The 19,402-nt window shown below is 40.3% G+C and overlaps 10 protein-coding genes across 10 annotated transcripts; 7 read left to right on the plus strand and 3 right to left on the minus strand. All coding sequences in view use genetic code 12, as the record gives it.

The window, feature by feature from the left end:
* Positions 1–709: 709 nt before the first annotated feature.
* On the plus strand, positions 710–1,780 carry WOR4 (Wor4p; the record flags this gene model as incomplete). The annotated part of the gene is made up of 1 exon (XM_051754124.1): positions 710–1,780. One exon carries the CDS (start codon positions 710–712, stop codon positions 1,778–1,780), a length of 1,071 nt encoding a protein of 356 aa, XP_051611465.1.
* Positions 1,781–2,017: 237 nt separating this feature from the next.
* Positions 2,018–4,099, plus strand: KGF57_000047 (uncharacterized protein; the record flags this gene model as incomplete). Its single annotated transcript, XM_051754234.1, has 1 exon — positions 2,018–4,099. One exon carries the CDS (start codon positions 2,018–2,020, stop codon positions 4,097–4,099), a length of 2,082 nt encoding a protein of 693 aa, XP_051611466.1.
* Positions 4,100–4,253: 154 nt separating this feature from the next.
* UTP9 (Utp9p) lies at positions 4,254–5,539 on the plus strand (the record flags this gene model as incomplete). The annotated part of the gene is made up of 2 exons (XM_051754345.1): positions 4,254–5,461; positions 5,524–5,539. The coding sequence occupies 2 exons, from the start codon at positions 4,254–4,256 to the stop codon at positions 5,537–5,539; spliced, it is 1,224 nt and encodes a 407-aa protein (XP_051611467.1).
* A 61-nt stretch (positions 5,540–5,600) lies between these two features.
* On the minus strand, positions 5,601–6,527 carry KGF57_000049 (uncharacterized protein; the record flags this gene model as incomplete). The annotated part of the gene is made up of 1 exon (XM_051754455.1): positions 5,601–6,527. One exon carries the CDS (start codon positions 6,525–6,527, stop codon positions 5,601–5,603), a length of 927 nt encoding a protein of 308 aa, XP_051611468.1.
* Positions 6,528–7,712: 1,185 nt separating this feature from the next.
* On the plus strand, positions 7,713–8,771 carry FBP1 (fructose 1,6-bisphosphate 1-phosphatase; the record flags this gene model as incomplete). The annotated part of the gene is made up of 1 exon (XM_051754566.1): positions 7,713–8,771. The coding sequence occupies one exon, from the start codon at positions 7,713–7,715 to the stop codon at positions 8,769–8,771; it is 1,059 nt and encodes a 352-aa protein (XP_051611469.1).
* A 255-nt stretch (positions 8,772–9,026) lies between these two features.
* Positions 9,027–9,503, minus strand: KGF57_000051 (uncharacterized protein; the record flags this gene model as incomplete). The annotated part of the gene is made up of 1 exon (XM_051754677.1): positions 9,027–9,503. One exon carries the CDS (start codon positions 9,501–9,503, stop codon positions 9,027–9,029), a length of 477 nt encoding a protein of 158 aa, XP_051611470.1.
* Positions 9,504–9,840: 337 nt separating this feature from the next.
* Positions 9,841–11,280, plus strand: SEC61 (translocon subunit; the record flags this gene model as incomplete). The annotated part of the gene is made up of 1 exon (XM_051754788.1): positions 9,841–11,280. One exon carries the CDS (start codon positions 9,841–9,843, stop codon positions 11,278–11,280), a length of 1,440 nt encoding a protein of 479 aa, XP_051611471.1.
* Positions 11,281–11,473: 193 nt separating this feature from the next.
* On the plus strand, positions 11,474–12,145 carry KGF57_000053 (uncharacterized protein; the record flags this gene model as incomplete). Its single annotated transcript, XM_051754899.1, has 1 exon — positions 11,474–12,145. One exon carries the CDS (start codon positions 11,474–11,476, stop codon positions 12,143–12,145), a length of 672 nt encoding a protein of 223 aa, XP_051611472.1.
* A 94-nt stretch (positions 12,146–12,239) lies between these two features.
* Positions 12,240–13,322, minus strand: STD1 (Std1p; the record flags this gene model as incomplete). The annotated part of the gene is made up of 1 exon (XM_051755010.1): positions 12,240–13,322. One exon carries the CDS (start codon positions 13,320–13,322, stop codon positions 12,240–12,242), a length of 1,083 nt encoding a protein of 360 aa, XP_051611473.1.
* Positions 13,323–15,930: 2,608 nt separating this feature from the next.
* On the plus strand, positions 15,931–19,275 carry NUP159 (FG-nucleoporin; the record flags this gene model as incomplete). The annotated part of the gene is made up of 1 exon (XM_051755029.1): positions 15,931–19,275. One exon carries the CDS (start codon positions 15,931–15,933, stop codon positions 19,273–19,275), a length of 3,345 nt encoding a protein of 1,114 aa, XP_051611474.1.
* Between the last annotated feature and the right edge of the window lie 127 nt (positions 19,276–19,402).

A 19,402-nucleotide genomic window follows, 5' to 3' on the forward strand; every position in this document is an offset into this window, starting at 1 on the left:
ATTTTTCACCTTATCATCTTACTCCAGGTTGTTACAAAGAGACCCCTTATCTACCCCTGATTTACGCCTTTGAAGAAATCATAGAATATCAACTGTACCCAGGCCTAAGATCCACACTAGGTCCCACTTCGTTTCCAACAATATTTCTGTTTTTTTTTTTTTTTCTTCTTTTTTTCATCCTTTGTGGAATCACAATACGAACTAACAGGACCACTCGCTCCCTTCTTCCCTCCATAAGGCCAATTGTGTTGATTAAAGAGTTCTATTATTACTCTCGTTATTAGCATACACTTTTGAAGCAGATAACGACGAACTAATTGCATTATAGAGCGTTGTGGACTTGAAATTATAACTCAAATACATCAATATTCACAGTATCAAAGTGAAACCACTGGCTTAGCGCTTGATTAAAGACACACGGGAGTATCTTGAACGTGTTATAACAAACAAACAAACAAATAGACATTGAGGACATTTTGCAGAAGTTAATACTTTCGAAAAGACACCAATTTATTGCGTTTATCATAGACTTAATCTGAGTCGAAGGAACCATTTTCAACCAACATACAACTCAAGAAGTCAGGATTGAAGTAGCCCAATTGTGAAAGTTTGGTGTTGTAAACACTTTTCAGTCATCAATTTGCTTTAAACTAACAGCTAACTACCCAGCTGAAACCAGACACTTCTCCCGCATCGACAACATATTAACATGATGCCTCCTCCGCCTGAAAAATCTAGCGAGCAAGGAAATCAGAGAGCCGGAGCCTCAACAAACACTGGATACGACAACAAAACAACCTTACCGCCCTTGGGAACGAGTATAAAAACTGATCAACCAGATCTTTACAACCAAGCACCTCCACTGCAGCCATACGAATACAATGTGCAACCAAACATGTACACATCCTATCAACAGACAAATTATGACCCATATCAGAGACAAAACTTTATGCAACAGCAAAACGCTTACACCGGGGTGACTCCATATGTGCAGTCTACTTCATACACACAACCAACATCATACACTTCTTCCAATGCCCATGCCCCAAACGCTATACGATTCCTGTACTCTGGCGGCGTCTCTGCAGTGCCAACGTCCTCATCAAAAACAGAAAATCAGCAGCAACAAGGACTGCAAGAGAAGAAAAATAGGCGATTCAGAAGACGGTATAATCAAATTGTTCGAAAATACCCTTGCTCATTTCCGGGGTGTCTGAAAAGCTACGGGTCATTGAATCATTTGAACACTCATATTGTTTCAAAGAAACATGGACCACGCAAATCAAAACTCGATTTTCAAAACGGAACTCATAAAAAGGAGGACAAGATGGAACCCGGCACTCTACAAACTGACCACACTCCCCTGGCGCATGTACCTCAGCTAGGAGTGTACCAAATTCCTCAACAGTCTCAAATACCCGCACCTCCACAACATTACGTAACACCACAACCCAACGAGTACTCGGGATACTACTACGGATATTCAGCGCCGCCAAATATACGACCAACCGTGTCAAATGACTCAGTTCCAGTCCCTTCCTCTGGTACGGGCTTGTACTATCTGGGTTTGCCAACTACATCCGCACCGGCTCCACAACAAGCAGTACTGCAGATTCAATCGCAGCGTACAGGGGGGTCGACTGCGGCTCCTCAATACTACCTGGTCTCACCACAGCAAAGCTTTTACACTACACAATTTCAACAACAGCAGACGCCGGGAACAGGTCTATACTCTAATCAGCCTCAACTGCTGCCTCAACAGCGCACAAATCAACACTAAGAGGGCTTTACTTGCAATTCAATAAACATACGACCCCTTCTTCAGTGAACCGTCTCTTTAAAAATGTTTCGCTTATAAAATGTGTATAGAATTTGTATTATTTAAATTTGGTTGCATATTTTTGTGAATGGTAGCTCAGGAGACACTTGTTTTTTTTATTTTTACATAGGATTGGCATTCTTTCTGCAAACGAGAATAGCTTTCAGGTACAGAACAGTCTTGTGCTCCTGTCCTTGTATGCCCATGACCGAAACAAGCCCAGAAAATGCAGACCTAGCTCAGCAAGAAGTGACGCTTAAGAAAAGTGACAGCGCAAATGGCGCAAATGGACACGACATTGAAGTGACGAAGGATAACCATGTCAAAAGTAATGGTGAATCAACAGAGAATAAAGAAACCTCCACGAAACCACAAAGAAAAAGATTAACCCTTCAAGAAAGATTGGCACAAGCTGCAAAGGGGAAAAAGAAGCCAGGAGCGAAATCGGGGCTTGAAAGTGAACAGACGCGATCACAAGATCAAACACCTTCGCCTGTAATATCGCCTCAAGCTACAGGCAGCCAAGAAGCTGGCATCAATGAGATCGCACACAAGGCGGAAATTGAAGCGCTAAGACAGGAAATTGCAAGTCTCAAACAATCAAAACCGGATCCATTCAACAAAGAACGTAGTGGATTGTTGGAGAAAATCAAGACTAAGGATGAGACGATTGCTCAATTGCTAAAAGAAGGTGAGGCATTGTCGCTCAAAGAGCTCAAATTGAATGAAAGTATAAAAAAGCTCAAGATAGCTAATCAAACTTTGGAAGAGGATATGGCGGAATTTGCTAAAAAGCACGATACGGCGCTAGTGTCTTCCCAGGAGCTTCAGGATTTTTTGAAATCGAAGAAGCTTAAAAGCGTGGATCAGCTCATCAGTAAGTTTTCAGAACTAGATCAAGAACTAAATGAAAAAAGAGGTGAAGTTGAGAACTTGAAGCAATGGGAGTCGAAGTACATTGAGTTGTCGAAACAACATCAAGAGCTCACATCAACAAGAAAAGATTTGACTAAGGAGGTAAACTCCGTCAAGGTGGAGCATGAAATGGCCAAGAAACAATTTGAGCTAGATCTTGAATCGAAACAGGAGATAATTGCATCACAAAAGGATGAGCTATCCAAGGCTAAACAAAACTACTCCCACGAGATTGCCCGATTAGAAGAAAAAATTGAGTCACTACGATTAAACTATGAAGCTCCCGCGGTGCCACATACCGATGATAAGATTGATTTTGACGATTACAAAAAATTATCAGATGCTCATCATGTGTTGCAAAGACTGTATTTGTCATCTCAAGAAAACTGGAAATTACTTGAATCCAATCTTTCGCTAAAAGTGGACACATTGACGTCCACATTGGATGCTGCCAAAAGGGCAAAACACAAGTTGGGCAATGATTTGATCAAAGCCAATGCAGCTTTGCAATCGCAATCGAATGAGATCAAGAGTTTGCAAGCTGAAAAGAAAACATTGCAGGAGCAAATCAATGAATTACAATTATCTGTGAAATTAAAAGATGACGATATGCATGTCATAAATGAGAAACTAGAGAGATTGCAAGCCGTATACACACAGGAGAGAACTAATCTCAACATCAAGATTACTAGCCTAAATGAAACTATTGAGTCCCTCAAAGAGCAACAAAGAGAACAGGAGTCGGGTACCAAATTGAACCGAGACAATTCCATTGGGTCGGACTTAAGCTGGAACGAAATTCGACTTGGTGAGTCATCCAATACCCCTGGACTAAATAAAGGGTTTGGCATGTTTCTGAATCGGTCTCTGGCATCATTTACTGAAATTGGCGAGGGGGAATGTGAAGGTGATGCCGACCTTCTGGAACGCGAGTCATATCTAACACCCAGCTTCGCCTATAATGCAAATGGCGTCAATGGAAGTACAAGTGGCTTAGGTGTGCCAACGTCGATAAATACGGGGAACAATTTACAATTGATCCACAAAATGAGTTCGAATATTAGGCGATTGGAAATTGAATTAAACACATTGAAGGATGAGTATGAGAAATTGTTGGATGTCAAAGAAGCAAGGGAGCAAGAGTTGCTCGAATCCATTAAAGCTAATGAACAAGTGCACGAATTGAAATTAAAAGTTGAAGAACTAGAGCGAGAAATTGAGGAGAAAGAGGCGAAAGAACAAACTATGTTGGAGTTGATTGGTGAAAAATCGGAACAGGTGGAAGAGTTGAAAGCGGATGTTGTCGACTTGAAGGATTTGTGTCGAAGTCAAGTACAACAGATGGTGGAGATGAAGGGGTTGTAGGTGGGTCTGGAATATATATTTTTGCAATTTTGCTTTTCTCTCCCTATGCTTTTTTGCGCGATCTCATCTCAACAGTGAAAAAAAAAAAAAAAAAAAAAAAAAAAAAAAAAAAAAAAAAAAAAAAAAAAAAAAANGACACCAACTAGTACCACCCATGACGTACCGCATCCACAATGGTCTAATAGCCCAGCATGTTCCTCGAAGTGGCAAAGATGAATTTCGATTTCACATGGTAGATCAGGCAGGAAAACTGTCATTACATGGCTCCGTGTTTTTAGAAGACTCCGTGATTGATTTTGCTTGGGGCAAAGCCCCCAGCTCGAAGAAGAAAAGAGAGCTTAATGGAACTGCAAAAAACCTCATTGCAGATGATTCGGTGATTGCAATATTAAGCTCAGGAGATGTCGTTTCCATCTCGGCTCAATCGAGGGTAGTAGTGAGGCACGAGGTGAAGACAAAGTTGTCAAAAATTATTTCGATTGAGGATAACACGATATGGGGGTTGTCTAAGGGCAGTTTCTACAAAGTCGAATTAGATGCAAAGAGTACTAAAGTGAAAGTGCCGGAGTTTGTTAGCATTGTCATCAAAAGTGGTGTTACATATATTGGCACTTCTTCGGGGCTTTTTATTGGAAGGATATACAAAAATACCTTTGAAAAGGAGAAGGAAATAAAAACTGGGTTCGAGGTACTGTCTATAGAAGTACAAGATTCCGTTGTTGTAGCATCTTCAACGTCCCAAGCGGTGCTAGTGGATGGAGAAGCTAGTGTCAAAGAGTTGATCACAGGAGAGAACGAAGTTAAAATACAAGTTGCAGGAGAAATTTTCATCATCAGTAGTGAGTCATTAAAAGTTTTTACGCCGACGGGGGATTATGTTAAAAATGTGAGTACTTCTCACCCAATCGATTATGTTTTTACCATGGACGGATCAAACTATGTCAGCTGGCACAGTGGTGCTGACATTCATGTACAACAAATCACAGACGACACCGATTCTATAGCTTTACAAAATGGCACAACTGCAAAACCAAAAAGCTCCACTTTGATCCATGTTGAAGATGCTGTGCAAGAACTAGACTTGAAAAGTGTTGAGGGTCGATTGCATGATATACTAGGCCAAGACGATGTTAATGCGGCAGACGTAACTGAATTATGCTCTGCATTACACAACGACGATGACGTCAAACAAATAGTATCAGATTTACCGCAGGAGCAAGTCGAACGATTATTCAAAGCTCTCAATACAAGTACACCGGTGTGGCTCAAGTGGTTACTATTGATGCATGGAAACCTGATTGCCAAGTCTTCCTTTCCAGTCAAGAACCTTCAACAAGAACTTCGATCCAATATTGGAACAATGTCTCATCTATACGCAATCAAAGGAAAGCTCCAATTACTTCAATTACAATCGCAAGTTAGAGACACGTCGATCGATAATGACGTTACCACTACAATCGAGGATGAGACAATGGTATACGCAAATGGGGAAGTGGATGAATTAAATAGACTCTAAGAAATCAGCAATTAATCCGGCAACAACCTCTGGTGCCTCTCTTTGTAAGAAATGTCCCACTTGAGGAACAACCTTGACTTGGGCTTTTGGATAAAACTTTTTCAACTTTTCTTGTTCCAAAACGGCAATTTTGGACGACATGCATTGATCATTTGCACCGTTCAAGATCAAAGTGGGGACTTTTTCGAAATCGACGGGCCATCTTGACTTAATAAGCGATAATGGCCGAAACAAGTGGCGATAGTATGCCGTTACCGCATCAACGACTCCATCCTTCTTGAATGCATCGCGCACCTCGGTGATCTCTTCTTGGGAAACATTGTAATCTGGTGACCAGTATCTCCAAAGAGAAGTCAAGTAGTCATTTGATTCCGTCAATTTTGCCTTGTATAGCCAAGGAAACTGCATAGTGATGAAATACGACGACAAGTAAAATTGTTGAGGGACATGCCACAACAATTCATACAGTCGAATATTGACCAAATACGGAATTGCCAAAGTAACCATTGAGGTAATCAAATCAGGATACAAATTGGCAGTCTTGAAGGCGACAATTGCACCCCAATCGTGTCCCACCAAGTGCACTGGTTTATCCAATTGAGGGTTGAGTTCATGGATCCAACCTTTAACGTCCCCTGCAAGGTATGGCAACATGTACTCATGTTCAGGTCCAATACTTGACTTTTCGTAACCCCTTAATTTAGGTGCCACTAGCAAAACTTTTTCATTGAAACGGGAAAGTAAAATCGGCCATACTTGGTTAAAAGTGGTGTTGATATCGGGGAAACCATGTAAAAGCATAATGACTCTGTCGAAATCTTGTGCGTCGATTGCCGATAGAGGCAAGTTGCTCAAGGTGGAAAATTCTCTTCCATCGTTGTGGAGTTTGATTTCATGTTTGTTGAGAGCCATTATTGTAGCCCTCAATTGATATTTGAGGAAAGAAAGAGGGTACCAGTTGGTGAGATATTACGGTGACCTCCTCATTTCCAGGGGGGGAGGAGAGAGAGGAATTACAAAAGTCTAAATATGAAATCTTTCTTTGCTTGTGATAATGAGTATTTTAAGGAGAGAGAGAGAGGGGGGGGGTGACAGGAAGCGCGAGCTAGCGGAGATTAAATTTCACATGATAAGCAGTATGTGAAACTATTTAGCACATCTACGAAATGAAAGCATTGCCAGTTTACTGAGTATAATTAAGCAGATGTTACAGATGTTAGACTAAATCAGTCAAATTGTTTATTAAAGTTTGGTTGCGTTTCAACGTTATATATAGTTTTGTTTTGTTTTGGAGGATCCAATCATATCGCTGAAATTTTGCATCTAATTCAACACATAATTTGGCATATTTCAATTACAAGTAAGCATGCAACACAAGTAAGTTTGCTTATTGGACTTGTTTAACTTATCAGTCATGCATTCAGTAACCCATCGGGAGATATGTACATATCCTGCAGAAATGTGGGGGCAAGAGGGGCAATGAGAAAAATTTACGATGCCCTTTTCCTTGGTCCCTGAACCGAATCGGTTCAAATGTGTCTATTCTCACTACGAATTCGCCTAAACTGAATCACAGTGTGAGTAGGTCCAATATATGAACCCCATATTGATCAGGTCCACAAACTACACGCATTTTTTTATATTTTTTTTTTTGTTTTGCAAAGTGTACTCTTTCGGAAACCCGGAATCACAACAATGCCCCAAAACATTCTATTTTAATTTTTTTGTTGTTGTTGTCAATACTTGCTGTCGAATACGCGTGAAACAACAAAACCTTTAGTACCACAAAGCACAGTTTCCATAAACGGTAGCGTACAATAAAAATAAATTGGCCCTGGCGTGCGGGAAGTTCTCTCTACACACAAGTCACAACTGAAAAAGTTCGAAACCCCCCCCCGGGTGTCGACGGAATGGGGGCGAACGATGTCGCTTTTTGTACCACTTGTTAAACACTCTCACTGTATATACCTTGTTTTGCATATGGGGTAAATCCATATCAATATAAAACCAAAATCTTTTAAACAGCCCTTTTTCCTTTTTCTTTTCAATAGAGACAAGCCAGTCTTTTAACTTACAAGCTTTTTCCCCTTATAAATCATGAGTACCAACAACAACAACAACAACAACAACAACAATGCACACGACTCCGTGTCTAAGCAAATGGATGTCGAAACCGACATTGTCACGTTGACGAGATTCATCTTGCAAGAACAACAGAAATTGGCACCCAACGCCACTGGCGAATTGAGTTTATTATTGAACTCGTTGCAATTTGCATTCAAGTTTATTGCTCACAACATTAGAAGAGCAGAATTGGTCAACTTGCTCGGTGTTTCCGGTACCGCAAACACCACTGGTGATGTCCAAAAGAAACTTGATGTGATTGGTGATGAAATCTTTATCAATGCCATGAAAAGCTCAGGTAATGTAAAGGTGCTCGTTTCGGAAGAACAGGAGGACTTGATCATATTCCCGGGAGGCGGTCGTTATGCTGTTTGCACCGACCCTATTGATGGTTCATCCAATATCGATGCTGGTGTTTCAGTCGGTACCATTTTCGGTGTTTATAGAATTGCCGACAACTCAGATGGATCAATCAGCGATGTTCTCAGAAAGGGTACTGAGTTGGTTTGTGCTGGTTACACAATGTATGGTGCTTCGGCCCACTTGATGTTGACTACTGGTAATGGGGTCAATGGATTCACATTGGATACCCAATTGGGTGAGTTTATCCTCACACAACCAAACTTGCGTATTCCTGATAGTAGAGCCATCTACTCGGTCAATGAAGGTAACTCTTACTACTGGCCAGAATACGTCAAGAAGTACTTTGAAGATTTGAAGAAGCCTCAAGAGAATGGAAAGCCATACTCGGCAAGATACATTGGGTCAATGGTGGCTGATATTCATAGAACCTTGTTGTACGGAGGTATTTTCGCTTACCCAGGAGACAGCAAGTCAAAGAATGGTAAGTTGAGAATTCTTTATGAAGGTTTCCCCATGGCTATGTTGTTGGAACAAGCTGGTGGTAAGGCCGTTAATGATAGAGGTGAGAGAATTTTGGAGATTTTGCCAAAGGGTATTCATGACAAGTCGAGTATCTGGTTGGGATCAAAGAATGAAATTGAAAAGTTTGAATCTTATATTCCAAAGTAAAGGGGCAAAGGTATATAGCCAGGAGTATTTACGTTTCCATAAAAAAATTGAATAGAGTGTGAAAACCCCCCCATTGCAACTAGTAGCTAGTGTGTGTAAATCACTAATATGTAGCTTGAAGTCGCAAAAGATGTTGCTGTGAGTCTATGAGACTTGCTTTAAATCCGTCTTGACTTCAGACTAGGTGCAAGTCTCCTGCCTCTGCGACATCGCCTGCACAATGCGTCGCCTCATTTATTAAACGTTTCCCACACTCTATGACAGCCTCTTTTCCTCTTGCCTCTGTTGGAAAATAGATCGATTGATCTCAAACAAAATATCAACGGTGTTGCTCTGAGGCCTATTCCTCAACACATTCCGGGGATTAGAATTGACTTTGGTCTCCCATTGGTTCGAAGACTCAAGACTGCGGTATATCTTGTACTGCTCCCCGTCTTTATCTTCTCGTGCTTTTGCCGAATAGGAGTCGAAATTCGATTGAAGAAATTGTTTCACTTCTTGCGCATTGAAGGAAGATGGACTTGATGATGTTGATGTTGATGTTGATGTTGACGTTGTGGATGTAGTTGTAGTTGTGCCTGGCGCTGCGGTTGATGGTGGAGGCGAACCGGATGTTGACCGAGCTGTTTTCACCTTCTTTTCTGGTTTTGCGTGAGTTGATCCTTGAGTTGCTGCTGCTTTCGGTTGAGGTGGGGCTGCTTGAGCCAACTTTGCTGCCCAGTCAGAAGCCATATTATGGAGTGTTTTTCAATGAGTAGTGGGCAGAGCAGTTACAGTTTTCTGTATTTCAAACTTTTGCTTTTCTCTTGTGTAGTGTATATATATACATATATTTATGCAGTAGCTTTCCCTATCCGGAAGTCTACCTTCCTCTTTCTTTTGCGGACGTTTTTCTGTTGTTCTTTTTTTTTTATATTTTTTTCCTCTCTTTTCTCACTTTTTCCAGTTGACGTGTTTCCTTTTTCTGTTTCGTCAAAAGAGACCAAATTTTCAGAATAGTTCTCCATTTTTTCAAATCAACACAACTACAACAACAACGGCACTTCATCAACATCACAAGAAACAAATAATGAGTGGGTTTCGTGTGTTGGACTTAGTGAAACCATTTGGGCCATTCTTGCCCGAAGTAATTGCCCCCGAACGTAAAGTTCAATTCCAGCAACGTGTAATGTGGACAATTATCTCATTGATGATCTTCCTCGTTATGTCGGAAATCCCACTATACGGTATCGCATCCACCGATGGAAGTGATCCTCTTTTCTGGTTGAGAATGATGTTGGCTTCCAATAGGGGTACGTTGATGGAGTTGGGTATCTCTCCCATTGTGTCATCGGGTATGTTGTTTCAATTGTTGCAAGGTACCAAGTTGATTCATGTGGATATGCAGAATAAGAATGATCGTGAGACTTTTCAAGTTGCGCAAAAATTGTTGGCGATCTTGTTGGCTGTTGGTCAAGCTACCGTTTATGTCTTGACTGGTATTTACGGACCGCCAAAGGCTCTTGGTGTTGGTGTTTGTCTTTTGTTGATTTTGCAATTGGTGTTTGCTAGTGTTATCGTCATTTTGTTGGACGAATTGTTGCAAAAGGGGTATGGATTAGGTTCCGGTGTTTCGTTGTTTACTGCTACAAACACTTGTGAACAAGTATTTTGGAAGGCTTTTGCACCAACGACAAGTTCGTCAGCTAGAGGTACTGAGTTTGATGGAGCTGTTGTCTCCATGTTCCATCTCCTTGGCTCTAGAAAGGATAAGAAGAGAGCATTGATTGAATCATTTTACAGGCCTAATTTGCCAAACATGTTTCAATTGTTGGCCACCATTTTGGTATTCTTTACCGTTGTTTACTTGCAAGGGTTCAGAATCGAATTGCCAATGAAGTCTACCAGACAAAGAGGTCCATATGGATTGTACCCTATTCGTTTGTTTTACACCTCGAACATCCCAATCATGTTGGAAAGTGCCCTTGCATCCAACATTTTCATCATTTCGCAATTGTTGTTTATTAGATGGCCAAACAATTTGTTCATTAAGCTCTTGGGTACTTGGGATGCCAGACCAGGATCTTCACAATTGTACGCCAACGGTGGATTGGCTTACTACATCCAACCACCATTTAGTTTTACCGAAGCATTGTTGGATCCAATCAAAACGACAATTTACATTGCATTTGTTCTTGGGTCCTGTGCATTGTTTTCCACCACTTGGATTGAAATTAGTGGAACTTCACCAAGAGACATTGCCAAGCAATTCAAAGAACAAGGTTTAGTCATTGCTGGACATAGAGATACTTCAGCTTACAGAGAATTGAAAAAGATTATCCCCATTGCTGCTGCATTTGGTGGTGCCACTATTGGTGCATTGTCAGTTGTTTGTGACTTGATGGGAACTTTAGGAAGTGGTACATCTATATTGTTGGCTGTCACTACAATCTATGGATATTACGAGTTGGCTGTGAAGGAAGGTGGGTTTAACAAGTCGTTAGTTAGTGGATTCTCCGATGGTATTTAGAAAGTAAAATGAATGGGGGGGGGGGAGTACTGCATATTTGGTCTTTAGCGCTACGGCGCATCCTTTTGTATAGAGAAAAATAAAAGACGCAGCAAGCAGAAGAAGAAGAAGAAGGAAAAAAAAAAAAAAATGCGTAGTGTGTGTAGTCATCGCTTTCAGAAACTTCATACACATATACTCCAAAATACAAAAGATGGACAGCTCAGAGACTGAATCATATACATCAGACAAGGTCAGCAGTCATAGCCAACACGATGCCACTTTGGATGAGTTGTTCGGCCAGCTACTGGAAGAGCTACATAAAGAAACAAGTCAAAAAACTGCTCACGAAAAGCAAGATGATTTCAAAAGCATAGAAGCATCGATTAGGAAACTTCCCAAACTCGAATCAAATTTCGGCAATGTGCCCTCCACTACATCCTCCTCAAACTCCAAAGCGACAAAAGTAGTCAAAATCCACGACCCAGTAGCCAGTGCAGCCGCATCATTAAAAGCCAAATCTACGCAAACAGAAACCAGTGGATCGAAATGGTTCAACATGTCACGGCCAGAACTCACACCTGCTATTACACGCGACTTGCAAATCATCAAGCAAAGACAAGCGTTGGACCCCAAGCGCCATTATAAGAAGGAAAAATGGGATACCCCGAAATTTTTCCAAATGGGTACTATTATAGAAGGCAATACTGGATATTATAACCAGTTGAGTAGGAAGCAGAGGGGTACGAATTTGGTTGAGGAGTTGTTGCATGATGATACGACGAAAAAGTATTTCAAAAGAAAGTATCATGAGATTCAACAAGCAAAGACTAGTGGAGGAAAGAGTCATTACAAAAAGGTCAAGAATGATCGTAAAAGGCATTGAGGAAATGAAATGGTGACTTAGACAATCGTAGCCTGCATATACATATACATATGTATTTAATGAATACGTTAGAATATATACATATATACTTTCCTCACTCAAGACCTGCTCGTTTGAAAACATCCAGTCGTACCTGTTCCCACAACTGTTTCTTTTCGTCTTTGCTCAACTTCTTCTTCCCTTCCAACTTCAATCCGCGTTTCAATTCATCAACTTGTAACTTGTACTCATTCGCCGTTGTAGCAGCAGCAGCCAAATTGATCAAGTAATTCCTCAATGCAATCTCCTTGAACTTAAACTTGAGGAAATCATGTTCATTATATTGCATATTTGTGTATTGTTGATTCTGCCGTACTTCGTTAATTTGCAAAAGACGCGATTGTTTAACTGATATTTCAGCAACCAGTTTCTTAAACGACAAGTCCAAATTGTGTTCTTCGTACAAGTTGGACTGTATGAGGGTGAATATTAGCTCGGTGTCGGAAATGTGCGGTTGGATAATGATTAAATGGCAAAGTTGGGCCAAATCGCCAATCAACTGTGGTGGGAAATTTTGATTATATGAGATTTGATCCAGTGCTGTTGAAATTGAAGGTAGTTGGGTCAACATCAATTTGCATCTGGTGACATTCAAGTTCCAGTCAATTAAGTTTTCGTGATTGTTTTGATAAGTGAGGCCGGAACCTAGTGATATTTTGTAAAGTTCTTCCGGATCGAAAGAAACACCCATGTGTTGTTGTTGTTGCTGCTGCTGCTGCTGCTGCTGTTTCGCTTGGTATACTCCAGCAAAATGGGATTCGTGAAGCAGTATATCATTGACCAACTGTTCAACAGTGACAGTCAATGGTTCCAGATCTTCAGGTATAGTTCCAGTCGAGCTTGAATAGATGGAAGGGGCCGAACGGACTGATCGCTTGCCAAACGATGAAAAGATGGATGCAGATGATGAAGATGATGTGGTGTGTGCTGATGATCTATACAGTGGTTGATATGATGATTTTTTCTTAAAGAATTGCAGTGGAGCTGATCTGACTGATGATGCTGAGTTTAGTGTCGATATGGGCAGTCGTCCACTGACTGATGGTAATTTGTTGTAGATTTCGTTTCTTGCATTCTCTTTGAATTGAGATGGTGCCGATTGTTTCCCCTGGCTATTGGAGAATGGCGATGCATACATTGTGGGTGAAAGAAGTTGTTGGCTCTATCTCTTGGGTTGAGGTTAAGGTGAAGGCTTGTGTTTAGTGCATAAGAATAAGAAACTGTGGAGAGATATGATTCAGGCTGTAGTAGTAGTAGTAGTAGTAGTAGTAGTAGTGCCTATTAAGTAGTAATAGGGTACTTAATCTTCTGATGTATGGTTGGTTTTGAAAAACAAACTGAAAGATGTGTTGTAGAAGATATATATGTATACATATATATATATATATATTACATACACACGATATGGATTATATTTTGTTGAGAAATTTTGAAGGAGAGGAAAAATTCAAAAAATTCAATTTTCTAAAATTTTTCCTTTTTGTTTCTTCTTTGTTACTTTTGTTACTATTTGTATTGTGGTGTATACTTTGTTTTCCAAACTTTGACAATGACTCCCTATTTCAATTATAATGAAGTACAACAATGATGTCCATGACGTGGTACTCTGCCACTACCTATGGTCCTTGTTTGCAGCCCAAGTATTGACTTAGTTATTAATGTTAAAAAAAAGCGTCACCTCCTTAAAAGAAAAAAACAGAAGAACCAAATTTCAAATTTCTTCGGGTTTCACAAAAGGGTGGGGCTGTTTGTTAAGAAAAGTAACAACGCAGTCATAGTCCAACCAAAGTTCAATGATAATATATGCTCCATGCATAGAGGAAGCTTCCGGTATATAATCCGAAACTGCCACAAGTCTCTCTCTCTCTCTCTCTCTCTCTCTCTCTCTCTTTTACATCAGTTGATAGTATGGTTGCTACGTCCGGCTTATCTCCTAAAACCCTTATTGTTTTTAGCTCTACTCTACTCCAGACTCTCCGTAACTTTCCTATTGTTTGAGATGAACTAAACATTTGGGGTTTTGTGAAATTGTGCACTACCTGCATATACATACACTGCGCAAACTTAGTTAATAAGGGAATAACATTCCGAACAATACAGAAGACAAAAAAAAAAAAAAAGGAAAACAAAGTAAATAAATAAGACACAAGAAGGCAGAAAAAAAGATCGTACAATTCTTCCGACAGGCAATTGAATTAAGGAGAGAGAGAGAGAGAGGGGTAACTTCGGATGTTACAACTTCAATTCAAGTAAAAGTGGTCACTCCTCTCCTACATGGCAACTACACAGAGTGGCACTGTTCTCCATCTAGATACCTCACAATTCAGTGTAACCCTCTTGAAATTAAAATGCCTCAGTAATTATAATTGTTTTTTTTTTTCTCCCCCCACCCTCCACCCCCTATATCTCTTTGGTCATGCAAATATCCCGATTTTTTATTTGTTGTCACCAGACAATTATTTTTTTTGTTTTTCGTTTTCAATTTGAGGGAGTTTTTCCGAAATATTCAGCCGCAAAACACCAGAATAAACTCCAATTGTACGGCATTTGAGTTTGTCCTCTTCTCCTCCACTCTACTCCACTCTCCTCCATCCTCCCCCACTCGGCGTACTCCAACTTTATTGTTGCGTTGAATTATTTTATTTTCTCATCACAATTCCAAAAGATAAAAAGAAAAAAAAAAAAGTAATAAAGACTCTCACTTAAAAAGTGTCGATCTTTCGACTTAACCCAAAAACAGTGTGGACGTGAATTAGTCGGTAAATGTCCATATAAAGACTATAACTTCTACCTTTAGCATTCTCATTAAGTTGTCTTCCCCCCCCCCATTCACTGTTCCATTGCTTACTTTGAGTATCTTGGAGAGCGCTAAGTAGCTCAATTACCGGTGGTAAAATTGTCGGAAAAATTACTGTTTTTGTACTACATCATACATGTAACATACTTATATATATATAAATCTCGGAAGAATTACGCAACAAAGAAAAAGAGAAAAAAAAGGAAGGCAAAACCAGACAGAACAGAAATTTGTAACGTGGTTGCTCTTTTTTTTTCTTTCTTGTCAGAGGGTGACTCCGATTCGTAAACATGCGTCGCTTTTATACACAACAGTGTCTAAGATGCTTTTCATTTGTGTTCCAATGAACTAAAAGCAGTTAGATGCTTGCTGAAAGTGATTTGCTCTTCCTTCTTCAAACGAATGGATCCATATAACCTGAAGAACTTAGCTATTGAAGTTAGTTGTTGCGTAACTCCCACAGTTCTGCCATCTAGTTTAGTGCGTTAGAGTAATTGAGAATAGCTCAATTTAGAAAAGCACTAAAAAACAAAAAAGTCACAGTAAAACATCTAGATATTCAAATCACACGCTGAGCAAAAACTTTGATCAGTGGTCTTTTGGAAGTTACAATCAATCTCTTTTGCGTTAGGGATGATGTGCACTCAAGAATAACTTGATTAACTTACCTCCAGTACCAAAATTCCTCTCCTAGCAAGATGATAATAGAAACAGAAAGTGAAAGCGGCTTCCTCTGGGAAGGCATATGAGAAACTTTTGGGAAAAGGAGCTCGCTTGGATTTGGATATTGCTCTCATTTTGCAACAAGGTAACAGAAAGATCGAAATCATTTGGTAGCGTGTTGATCTACTAACTTTTCTCAACTCTCAGCGCAATCCAAAATTGGATCCTCGCAGACGCTTTATTCATCTAATTGCAATTCGACACAATCACAACAATCATCAGCATAATGGACAATATTGACGAAGTAGTTTCTGATGATTACGGATTCAAGCTAATTGATGACATACCAGTGACAGAGGCGATAGATTTGTCGAACCATAAAGATGGAGAAGAATTACGGCTATTGGCCATCCACGATGAACATAGAATCATCGCCGTGTCCAATTCCAACTCCCTCAAATTTGTTTCAGCCGACAACCTTGATGATGTGGATGAGGTAAATGGAGATTTTGCTATTACTCAATTGTACTTTACTGATTCAAAATTTTACATGTTGAATAACAAAGGTATACAAACATTGACCATTGAACAGATCAAACAAAAGGATTATCAATTTGAATCCGTAGAGGGACAGTATACCAATTTGAAACCATTGGATGACGAGAACTACCTAGCATACGATAAGGGCACCTTGTATCACAATTCAACCCAAGTTGCATCCAATGTGACCAAGTTTGAATGGCAAAAGTCATCACCAGTGTATATCACTAAGTCCGATCAGTTTCAAATAATGGGTAAACCAATCGACTTTGATGATGCAGCGAAAAGTGAGCTATCACACTCCCGTCCTGCAGAGCTCATTTCCTTCAAGGATTACATTTTCATTGTTTACGACTCAAGTGAAGAACAACCATCCGATGATCATCAAATAAGAACTTTTTTACTCAAATTGCAAAATGAAAAGTACACGCCTTTTGATATTGAAATTGCGTCTCCGTATTGCTCAGCATGCAGAACCACCACTTACTACACTGCAACAATCACAAACTGGGTGGAATCAACTCAAATTAATTTTATCACATCATCCTTGTCAACGGAAATCGGTATCCTCAACACTTCGGACTTACAACAACCTGTGGCCATTGTACCAGCAGAGGACTCCAACCAGGCCAACTATCCCATGGATGAAGAAACTCTACGTGATGTGTCTCCCGTTGGATTTGCAATTTCTGTACACGAGTTGAAAACTCAAGTAAAATCGCCGTGCGTTGGAGTTGAAGGTGAAGTTGTTGGAAAATTGCCCAAAATCTATGCCTTGTTGGACAATGGGAATTTGAGATCGTGGTGGGTTTTCAACAAGAGTGGAATTTTGAATGATGAATTGTCTTTGGAGAGAGCTGTTGCGGCAAACGATTCCAATGCTGTGACTTTAGCTGCAAATGGTGATGCTACTGCTGGTGACAAAGAGGCAACAGTGAGTGGAAAAGCTGCAATGCAGGCTAATCCGTTTCAGACTACAAGTAATCCATTTGGGTCCAGTACCGCTGGTGCTTTCAAAAGTCCAGTGGTTGCAACGAAAGTAGACAACACTCTGGAATCCGCAAAATCTGCCTTTGGATCTACTGGTTTTGGTTCTAATCAGAGTAAAGGCTCTGCCTTTGGATCTACTGGTTTTGGCTCTTCATCATCGGCTTCTCCAGGATTTGGATCCGCTGGTTTTGGCTCTTCTAGCTTTAGTACTGCAACAAAAGATACAACCAGTCCAGCAAAGCTGACATTGTCTTCAGGTTTTGGCAAGTTTAGTAATCAACAACCAGCAACCTTTGGCAATACCGCTAGCGGACAAAACATATTTGGAAATGAAACAAAAGCATCATCGCCATTTGGTCAGTCTTCAAATACCTCTTCGCCATTTGGAAAGAGTGAGAATAAACCAACCTCCTTGTTCAATCTGAAAGAGCCAAATTCTTCAAGTGTCTCGAAGCCAGCTTCGTCACCATTTGCCGCATTAGGTGGAAGCAAAAAGACAGAGGGTATTGACAATAACAGGCCAACACCATTTGCTGACCCCTTGGATTCATCGAAAGAACCAACACCAGCACCTTCTGGGAGCGCACCATTTGGGGAATCCAATTCTCTGAAACAGACCGATGACAAACCAACTTCACAAGCTAAACTGTCACCGTTTGGTAAAAAAGAAGGAGATGATTTGTCATTCGCGTTTGGTGGCTTGAACACTAAAGAGAAGTCCAAGGAACCCTTTGGATCGAGCTTTTCTAGTTTCAAAAAAAGTGATACACCTTCTCCGTTTGCGCTGTTGAAGAAACCAGACGCAACTTCTCCGTTTTCGTTCAAAAAACCAGACGAGAATTCTCCGTTTGGACCGTTGAAGAAATCAGACGAGCATTCTCCATTTTCCAATTTGAACCCCACCAAAGCACCTTCAGGTGAAGATAAAGAAAAGCACCACAATGACAATACTGAAGAACTAGTGAACGAAAACGAACCTCTAGCAAATGATACAAGCAGTGCAAACACGCCTGATGAAGATGTTTCCAATAAGAAGGAAACACACTACGGGTCGTTGCAAGAAATCAAGGACGATGAGGATGATTCTTCAAATGGCTTCGAAGCCACTGACAATAACGAACTCTCTCAGGACGATGAAGAAGATGAAGTTGATGATCAACAGTTTGTTGATGAGTCAGAGAAGAATGATTCCTCGTGGGTGAATATTTCTAAAAAGGATGCTGAGGGGCGAGTTCTTGCACAAACTTTAGTAGACTTGCAACACGATGGAGCTTCAAAGGATGTTAAGGATTGGGAATTAATCATAGACGAAAAGAAGCCAGTTGACGAGCCCGCTAACGAGCCCGCTGATGAGCCCGCTGACGAGCCAATAGAGCCTGTTGAATTTCTAGTGTTTGATGGCTTCTCTGGATCATTGGAAAAGAGTGATGATCCTATCGCAAACAAGATGCGAACCGTTATTGCCAACACCGAAGGAAATTTGCAATTTTTAGCAAAGAATCTTTCTGCTGTAACTGGCTACATAGATGCTCATAGTACTCCAGGGAAGCATTGGCATGAAATTACTGAAGTGGGAAACTTGGACTATGATAAAGACAAGTACAAGGGAAAGCTACACTACTTGCATGAAAAAGAGACAGAACTTAATAAATTGAATCTGGCAATGCAACAGAGTCAAAACGAGCTCCGAACACTTGACAAATCATTCAGTCAGTTGGCTTTGTTGGAAAAGGGTTCCAAAAAGAATTTGAAATTCCTCAAAAACAGACCATTGGAACCAACAAAGCAAGAAACGAGAGAGCGGCTAAGGTCGAAGTTGGCAAATGTGCAATCTTTAGAGTCAAGGTTGCGCACTCTGCTTATGCATATTAAGGCAAGAAGCTCACTAAACTTATCCACGGTGGATAAAATTGAGCAGATATTGCTGCAGTTGAATGATCAAGTCTTGGATCGGAAGATCACATTGTCCGAACTTGAAGACGAGATGAAGGCTTTAAATTTAGAAGGAAGCTCAAAGAGACTTGCTGTTGGACCGGGAGCTGCTAAATTAGAATTAAGAAAAAGGTTGCAGGAAAAGAACTCAAAGTATATCACTAAGTAGTTGCATATAGTGTATGGAGTCCCTGCACATGAAACCTTTTCTTTTGTTTACCTTTTTTTTTTTATTTTCTTTTTTCTTTTTTCTTTTTTTTTTTTTTTGAAATGTTTGATACGCTTTTCCTGTAACA

The sequence above is a fragment of the Candida theae genome (genome assembly GCF_024610275.1).
Source record: "Candida theae strain CBS 12239 chromosome Unknown scaffold26, whole genome shotgun sequence".
NCBI lineage: Eukaryota > Fungi > Ascomycota > Pichiomycetes > Serinales > Debaryomycetaceae > Lodderomyces > Lodderomyces theae.